This window comes from Electrona antarctica (genome assembly GCF_951216825.1).
Source record: "Electrona antarctica genome assembly, chromosome: 1".
Lineage (NCBI taxonomy): Eukaryota > Metazoa > Chordata > Actinopteri > Myctophiformes > Myctophidae > Electrona > Electrona antarctica.
The window spans coordinates 23,276,585-23,286,312 of record NC_136806.1 but is presented as its reverse complement, the minus strand read 5'-3'; the positions used below and the strand labels follow the sequence as shown (position 1 = coordinate 23,286,312).

Sequence of the window (9,728 nt, the reverse complement as noted above, 5' to 3'; positions counted from 1 at the left end):
GCATTTATGCCAAAAAGTTGATGTACATTGAGAGCCTCAGTATCCAAGTTTGAGGACACATGGGGTCCCTTCCTCACACTGGTAAATACCTTACAGTTCCATGCTGTTCCAGATTGAATGAGTTTAAACCAGAATCTGAGCTGACGTGATCCGACACAGCTGGGTTGTTTAGTATATTTATTATGAGAAGAGGAACTATGTGTGGGTGCAGGGCTTTAAGCAACTAGTCGACTATTCAACTAGTCTACTAGTAAATCCACTAGTTGACCTTGTTGGTACTAGTTGTCAGTTGACTAAAAAAGAAGAAAAAAAACAGTTTTTGTATAGGCCTCAAGATCAGAATGCTAGATTATAGTCACCAATGTACACAGTTTTTAAATGTACAAATATTTAAAAAAGAAAAAAACGTTCTTTACTAGTAAACTAGTAAAAATCACTAGAAGTGAAAGCCCTTACCGTGCACTGCTATGTCCATTATATGTTCTGCTTTGAAGGGGCCCGCGTTGCCATGTTGTCTTGTTTTGTTGTTGTGTGTCTGTCTTGTTTGTTTTGTTTCAAAAACTTGATTCAGGATATGCTGTCACTTCTCTGCTAGTATATGACTTCTTCTTTTTTACCTACCCTTTTTTACTACCACACTATTTTGCATATTATGGTGGTCATATGACATTTATATGTAACATATTATTATATTCTATATGGGTGTGTCACATTGTGTTATGTTATTTCATTGTCTTACTGTATACCCTGAAATCTTGAATAAACAAAACTTTATCCAATCAGGATGAGAGGGGCCTTCCTCCAATCATGATCAAGTGGGGGCGGGCCTTGGTGCACGTGCTGTTGGCCTCAGACTCAGAGTAATCTAGTAGGAGAGTGGCGACACTAGCGTTGACTCCCATTATAACAATGGAATGCGGAAGTGCTCATTCTATCTCAATGGGATAGTTCCAATGTTTGGAACTATAGCCCATAGCACCCGCTTTGCGGCGAGATCAAAGCGTGTCTCCACTCTCTTACTAGATTACTCTGGTTGGCCTGTTGCACGTCCCCCCACTGTAGAGCGTGCATGTGCACATCTTGTTACCGGGACGGACCGGGGGGGTGGGGGGAGGGTTCCAAATCACCCAAATCACTGAATGCTCCTTTAACAATCAGAATCCTTTATCCTAAACTTTTATACCATTGCTCTGTGCCATTTCATTCACGCACACATCCCCACACACAACATGCACCACACAAGGACAGATAGATGGAGGGAGATAGGGCGTGCCTCCTAGTGGAGATTTGCAGTCTACTGAGCACACCTTTCTAATTCTAGGTAGCGCTATAGCTATCAGTCATGACTGTTTCACATCATCACCGGACACAGGTTTCCATGTGGATAAACTGTGCATTTTCTTTCTGAGTCACACACACAAAATCTGGAGCACAATAATTATTATTCAAATTACAATTCCATTAGAACTACATCCAGGTCAAAGCAATTTTATGACTCTAGTTTTATTTGCTTTCAACAGCAAATCTCTGGAGCCAATTACTGCAGCAGCTTCATGGATAATATAATCAGATATGAATAGTTTCATGCTCTACTTTCTCCCATGTAATAGCATGCCCTATCAACAACACAAGAGATGTTTCATTATCAGTTCCCATGGTTCATGGATGTAATCATTGTTTTTATCATTCCCCCTTGAGGGTATTCATTCTACTCTCTAGACCAGGGTGAGGAGGCCAGGGGATTTTTTTAATTCCCATTGCAGCCCCATCGCAGTTTTTGGTATACATGACACTTGTCAGATAACATCCAAAACACCCAGCGGCAGTGACCTTGGAGGATTTGTCTTATCACTAAAATCATTCACTTCCATCTGCCTCCCTTAACCGTTTCCAAGTCTGTAACTGTGCTTTTCCCTCTCTATCTTTATCGCTCTGTCACTTTATCTGTTTGTCTGTCACAGCTTACTGGCAGCTTCACCCCTATCTGATTCTATCACATAGAGAGCCAAGCCTTTAAACCAGAAATCATCCCAATTCAATTCCACTATGGTGACACCACCTTATGAGCCTCTGCCATCCAGGACCTCTGTTGCAGCAGGGCCCAGATAATCAGAAATCTCACTTGGTTTCTTAATCTGGAATATCGCCAGACAGTTGGGTAGGTCTTGAGCAACTGTGTCATTCTGACAGCATAAGGGCCCGATAAAACATAACGCGCTACAGAATTTGCCGTAATTTGTCGCAATTGTTCCCAATATGAGTGAATGCTTTTGGTCGCTGCTTTTGTGTTGTGAGGCACTTTGTGTTGTTGTGGTCTTGCACGTCAAGTTTTTGGAGGAGCGCTGTGTACTTCCCCAAGATGAAAGAAATTCAACTAAAAGCTGTATTAAGCACCCAACATCATTGCCTTCTGTGGTGAAGACAACAAAGTTACAGCTCGCCTCGCAATATCAAGAGAAGGCGCTGCAAGCTGCTCTGCTTTGTAGACTGCAGTCACAGCACCAAAAAGACAGTGTGGCACACCCTGCATTTTGCGGCATGAAAAACAACTCCTTTCTGATCGGGGCCTTGTAGGGGGCAAGCTCAAGCTGTGCAGAGAGTTATTGTCTCACAGTGAAAAAAATGTGTGTTACTGTATAAAGGTTTTATTGTGTAAAAGGACCACAGGACTATAGTAGAAATAGATCTAGACAATACTAAAACAGGCCATAGCCTACTCAAGGTTGCATTGAGAAGTTCTTACTGTGGTTACATCTTTTACAATCGTTAGTGCTGAATGAAAAAGCACGTTCCTAAGTGCAAAACTGGTATAACATAATACCAATCATTTAATTAAGCTAGAGTATTTCATACTTGAGTGTGAATTTACTACAGGGGCTCCAGATTATGCAGAATCAGCCTTATTACAACTGTTTTCCCTTTCCTTCAGAGCCTAATTAATCAAGCATCCAATTAGACTCACAGCTTGCTGACCTTCCTTTGAAACACCAAACGACAATGATGCCAACAGAATGCAAGCAGGTTGATCAACTCATGCCAACCTGTTCCATTCACTCTGAAGGTACTGTAATCTTTTTGTACCCCCCTCTCTCTAAGCCTCAGTTATACTAGTTTGCGTTGCGTGTTATGTCACACTCCAAAAATAGAAGATATACAAGGTCACAACAATGGGTGGCAGTGGTGTGAGACACCAGCGCTCAACTAAGTATAAATCAGTTGTAAGTTTCGTAACGATCATTATTCCCTCCAATAATGAAGGAACTATTAAAGCAGAGTTTCTGTGTGTGTGGTGTGTGTGTGCGTTGTGTGTGTGCGTTGTGTGTGTGCGTTGTGTGCGTGCGTGGCGTGCGTGCGTTGCATGCATTCGTGCGTGCGTGCATGCGCGTGTGTGGAGGGTGCGTGTGGAGGGTGCGTGTGTGTTATCAACAGTGAATCAGCATGCAGTGGAATTATGGTAAATGCCTGAGGGAAAGAGTAACTCTACAGTCTGTTCTCAGTTGTTGAGCCTTTAGGCATTGCTCTCATCTAAGATTTGTTTTTTCTAACTTCTCTTTTTGCCTGAGTTTGAGATTAGTGATGCACAAGTCTAACAGCACAAGTCAGCTTTTAATTTTAAATCCTCACCTGTCTGCTACTTAATTTAAAACTATTCTGAACCGTGTAAATGTTATTTGCAGGATATGAGGAAGTTATATTTACGTTATCTTTATTCAAATAGAAATGTTCAGATATGAAGGAAGAAAATGTTAATGAAACATGGAATGAAACTCCATGTAGCTTGCTGGCAAAGGAGCAGGTTCTACGCATGACCCAGTTAATTAAAAGCCTAGCAGGGAACTTCATAATGAATGCTCACACACACACACACACACACACACATGCACCATTCTCACAAATAGTGTAGCTTTTCAAAGATGATCTAGGTTATGCAGCTAATGTAATAGTACAATAACCGGAGACTGCACACAATCCACTTTAGAATTGCCCCAAAACAGCATCGGTCGCTACCACATTCTTCTAAAGGACCTTTAAAAAATATATATATAATCTTGTTAAATCATTGTTCATTGGAAACACTGACTTCATAACATTTCCAAAAGCCCAGTTTGTAAATACATCAGAGATGCGAAATACAATCCATTTCTAATGTATAAAGCCTTGGCCTGGAAGAGAGGGTTCCCCAAACTTGAGCCCTTCAACCATTGAAGGTTGTCAACGACGACCTTCCCTGCAGGTTTCCACCCAGACTTGACAGGAAGTCACTGGTTGCCCAGGGAGTTTTGCCTGGAAGAGAGGTCATCAGGTGGTCCCCATCCTTCTTAGATTGTTACTTTCAACCCTTAACCACAACACTCTCTACTAGTTGGCGGGTCAGCAGTGATTGGCCAAATCACTGCCCATATCATTCAGGCTTCCAGCTATTGCCCTTTCTCATATGCCAGAGCCAACAGGCTAGTGTGTTCCTGGGGGATTACAGGCACAGAGAGGTCTCTAGGACTATGGTTCTCTTCCTGCCTCCTATAGGGTCATCCTATGTCTCACCAGACTGTTCGTCTGTTCGGTGTCCATGCGCCCGTCCTTGTCCAGTAATGATTGTGAGTGTTGTGAATACTTTGAGAAATCATTCAGAATTTATCAATCAAGTAAAATGCATACATATTAATAATATTATGCATTTAACTTTTCTTTCCCTTATCATTTTTATCCCACGATTTTGCAACCCATTTTTTCACCCAGTGTCAATTATCTAATGTAATCCTGGACGCTACACTTCCTCTGACAACCTGCGGGGGGCAGCGGACTGACCTCATGCTTCCTCCTATGCATGAGGAGTCAAAGCTGCTTCTTTTCACATGACAGGGGAGAGTTTCCCCAGCCATTATGCTGTGGTGGTGTTAGCGGTGGTGTTAGAAAACAACACCGTCTAAATTAGGACTGTCTGCAAAATTGTCAACTGCATGCCAATAAAAATATCAAACAAGCATGTCTATAATTATGATTTATTTTGTAGTACTCAGATCATAGCCTATACTGCATCGGTTCTCAAATGGTGTGCCAAGGCACACTAGTGTGCCATGTCCATGAGACAAGTCCTGGTTTGCTTTGGGATTTTGCAATATCTTTGCAATTGCCTACAACTATACAAAACAATGTATTAATGTAGTCATACATGCTTTCAAAAAAAGGTGAATTTGAATGATATGAATTGATGTTTCTGATGAGAATGAGAATCATGTTGTCAATAAAAATTCAGAACAATAGATCACCCTCAATAGAATCACGCTCCCCACTTGGCTTCCCTTCCCAATTGTGTTTGTATGACACTCCACGAAGCCAGCACCTCAGGTCAGCTGTGTCCTAAGTGCGGCCCATGGGCCAAATGCGGCCGAGATGAATTTTATACGGCCCACAGCTTCATACCTGAATTGTAATATGCCCAACAGTATGGGACATCTTTACATTGAAGTTTTTTAACCTGGACATTATAATTTGTCAGTGTTCCTTGTTCCTTGTATTTCTTTCTTTTTTTTTACCTTTGCTGCAAACTTATCAGGCTGAGTGCTTTATCTGCATCTGTGGCACAACATGATATCATGTTATATTCACCCGGGATCTGTTTGCGGTGTTGCTATTGGCACTGTCAAGCAAAGTAGGCAAAAGGGAATAGGATTTTTTTTTATCCTTGACTTGTTTGTATTACGCTATACTACGTAGTACTGCAATTCCCTGAGAGTATCTCCTCTATTATGGGTTGTGATGTCGCTGACAAAATAGGTGTGACATTATCATGAGTGACATCATTTATGTACTTATAACTTATATTATAAGTACATATATATATATTTGGGACAGACTGATCAGTTGTTTGATGAATGACCAATATAAGACTTAGCGCCTTCCTGCTGCAGTGACAAGTTGATACACAACAGAGTTTCAAGCAGAGAAGAACGTCACATGATGCTGGAACTAGAGAGGATTGTTGAGGCGGTGTGTGTTGGAACCAGCCTGGGCCTTTCTGGTATATTCTACTACTACTACAGAAAGAAGTTGATGACAGTGGACAAACTCAACAATGCTCCTCTGTTGTCCTTAGATGGAAGTCTCACAGACATTGTGAACACCAGTCCAGGGAAGTGTCTGCAGTATGTTGTCATTGAAGGGACGGTGCAACCTGTGGGAACGCCTCTAATGAGTCAGTTCCAAGAAGGAACCACTCCAGCAGTGGCTGGAGTGGTTCAGAAAGTGCTGCTGAAGGACTACAGCATGGTGTGGTCCAACCTGTACCAGACATGGATGCACAGAGAGCGAGTGCTGCATGAGAGGGTGAACACAGTGTCCTTCAGTCTGCTGGGATCAGACCAGGCAACTGTCAGGGTGCTGTGTCCGCTGAATGCCTCCCAGTTAGACATGGACACCATCCATGAGAAGTTCCACCCGGCCACTTTGGACTGGACTGACATGATATTAGGCTTTTGGACAAAGCCTAAAGGGCAACTAGAGACAGAGCGGATGCTGAAGGTGGGCACTACACTTAGTGGCGTTGGAGAGTTGATCCTGGACACGGATCAGGTCCTAAAGCTGCGTCCTCCGGCCGATGGTTCAGAGTACTTCCTGACCAGATTAGATATTCATACACTGCGAATGCAGCAGGAGAGCCGGGCGCTAGAGTTGAAGGTAATGGCCTGTGTGCTCGCCTTGGCCGGGGCCGCCGTTCTGCTCTGGGTGGGCAGGCGGTACTACCGCACACTGAGAGACCGGTGGGAGAGCCAACGACTGAGGAAGGAGTTTGAGAGACAAGACAGTGGACCGGCGACAGAGAACGATTGCGTGATCTGCCTCAGCCGGACGCGCGGCTGCGTCCTGCTGGACTGTGGACATGTGTGCTGTTGCTTCAGCTGCTATCAGGCGCTGCCGCTACCTGCCGCCTGTCCCATATGTCGACAGAACATCAGGAGAGTAGTGCCTCTCTATCAGGCATGACACACATTAAGGAAAACTTGACCGAACACGACTCGCTCACTGTATAACAAATTAAGTAAAAACTTCTATAGACTGAGACTTAATGAAACATTTTTCCTTTTATTTTATCATGCTCATAAAGTGCTCTGTGCTCAAAGTGCAATTAAAAAGCAAACGTTTCGGTCTTAAGACCTTCGTCAGTGCTATATGATTTTCACAGACAAAGAACTTGCTCTTAAAGAGCTCAAACAATACAGCTCAGGTGCTGAGAATTACTAATTGGTGACATCACCTGATGGTGGGGCGTGGACATTACAGAATCATCAAGTTCATACACACAATCAAGTTCATACAGTTATATAGGAAACATGAGTACTGCAACTGCATACACCACATTTTGACAGTCTTATACAAAACACTTTCCTGTAGGCGGACTCGACGTAGCTGCAGGGTTTAAACCCTCACCAGGCGCACCTCTTCTACTATAGTGAACGGCAGAGTGACTGATGTTAGTCTGCCTCAAACGTTACTCTTTTACCTGTTTTTTACTAACACTAACATTACAAAGATGCCCAGAACATCGGGATGAACCTGTGTAGTTTATGGCTGCTCCAACAGTAGTGGTAGTGGCAACATTAAAAATAAATAAAAACGGAATGTCAAAATATCCACCGCGAAAAAAAGGACGAAGAAAGGCGCAACAGTTTTCTCAGTGCTTCAGTGACACACATTAAGACATATACAATACACCCATAGCTTTGCCCTCATCTTTGTTAGAATTCTTATGTTAGAATTGGCTTCGTTTTTTATTTCATTTCATTTTTGTGTCTGTCTTTTTCTTTGTGAAAGTCTCGCGAACATCATACCCCTCACTCGGGTGACCCAGCTGGGGTGATCAAGTCCCGACTTATGTCCCAGTAGCTACCCTTGATCAGACCCACTAGGGAAAGATCAGGGCCACACAATCCGTTGGATCCACTCCGGAACTACTCTGCCGGGACTGGGAGGTACAATTCTGGCATGTGGAGGGACTAGGCTCTGTGGGTTGACTCCTGTCTGGGCCCCTCCTACGTCTCACCAGGTCCACTCCTGCTCTCACCAGGACCTGTGTGTTGCACCAGACTCCCAGCACCAGACACTTAATTCAGGAGTGGTGGTTTCTTGAGCCACAACGGTGGTACTGCAGGCTCCACTTGCGGCTCGAATGGCCCTCCTAAAGGCCTCATCGAAGGTTTTTGGGCTTCCTCCTCACGGAGGATGCAGGCTGGGGCGCCAACCCATACTGCTCCCAGGGTGCCGTCTACATTCCAGCTGTCACCTGTCTCTCCGGTGGTCACCAGACTATACCTGGTTGTCACATAGTCTATTCCTATGAGTCACTATAAATAGAATACCTCATAACGAAAATACATCGCTCAGCCTCTCTGTAATGTTTTACAGAGAAGCTGAGATTTGAAAGTTCGTAGCAGCAAGCAGAGCGTGCAAGTATTGTGGTCGTGTTGGGACGTATGCACGTGTGCTTGGGAGGTATATATACTGGACGTTGATACCAACCAAGCATACGTACATAAAAAATCACACCCGTATGAACTGAGTGGTGCAACTACACATTTATTGTTATAGTTACTGTACATTAGAACCAGGAAAGCATCTGTGTCATAAGTACTCTCCGCATGAATTCAGTCTCAACAGTGTCAGTGATGTCACATACTAACCATAGCAACCATGCTCGTTTTTTTGGTTGCTAACCATAGCAACCATGCTCGTTTTTTTGGTACGAACAAACACGGGTACACGGGTACAAAGCCAGTTGTTGGAGTGGTTTGCACCACTCAAAAATCCAGCCGACCACAGTATAGTACTTTCAACTTACAGTACATACATACATACGTTACCTGTTACCAATATTAAAACATATCGTAATTACGTCACCATTGACAGCCAGCTATAACCGCCAGCTATAACCGCTATAGTATTTAATTTCAATGTTTTACAGAGAGGCTGAGATTTGAAAATTCGTAGCGGTCGACAGTACTTGCGTGCTCTGCTTGCGCACTAGTAGGCCTACTTGTATGCAACGCGCAAGTAGGTACTCGACAGAGTGCAGTTCTAGTTTTTGTTGTCATATTGCCTTGATCACTTTCCCTTTTTCATGTCCTAAAAATGTCCAATAAACAGATGGTGGGGGGAATAAAATGAATTTTGCTTAAGGGAGGACTGGCCAGTCCGCTTGCCGGTGGGATGGCGGACCACGTCGTCACGCTCATGTCACTATGACTCGGCCATAACCATATAAGGAGTTTTGTCTTGAGGGAGTGTGCATGCTGCCTGCTGTCAAGTAGTTCAGATATTCATCAATATACAAACAGGCTATAAAAATCATGGATCAAAAACCGATGAGATGGCACCTCTGTGGTATCTTAAAAAAACACAACCTTTTTACGTTTGAAAATGTTGTGTTTTTTTCTACTATCAAATTGGTTTTTAAATGTTTACATGGTCATGTTTCACCTTTGTTCTCTGGACTGGTTGATAGACTTCCAAGCTCTGGTAGAGCAACCACACGAGCCTCAACAAGTGGTAACTGTATTGTTCCCAGGTGTAACAACTCATTCGGACAGTCTGCCTTCTCAGTAAAGGGAGCAAACCTATGGAACTCTTTGCCTACGGTTCTAAAACTAGAGACGGATGGTAACGTGTTCTACAGAGGACTCAAACTATGGTTGAAATCAAATCAACTGTGTTCACTTCACATGTATAGCTTGACT

At 43.4% G+C, this 9,728-nt stretch overlaps 1 protein-coding gene across 1 annotated transcript; it reads left to right on the top strand.

Annotated features, from left to right (window-relative positions):
• Nucleotides 1–5,955: 5,955 nt before the first annotated feature.
• Nucleotides 5,956–6,981, top strand: LOC306918172 (mitochondrial ubiquitin ligase activator of nfkb 1-A-like; the record flags this gene model as incomplete). The annotated part of the gene is made up of 1 exon (XM_079496037.1): nucleotides 5,956–6,981. The coding sequence occupies one exon, from the start codon at nucleotides 5,956–5,958 to the stop codon at nucleotides 6,979–6,981; it is 1,026 nt and encodes a 341-aa protein (XP_079352163.1).
• Nucleotides 6,982–9,728: the final 2,747 nt, after the last annotated feature.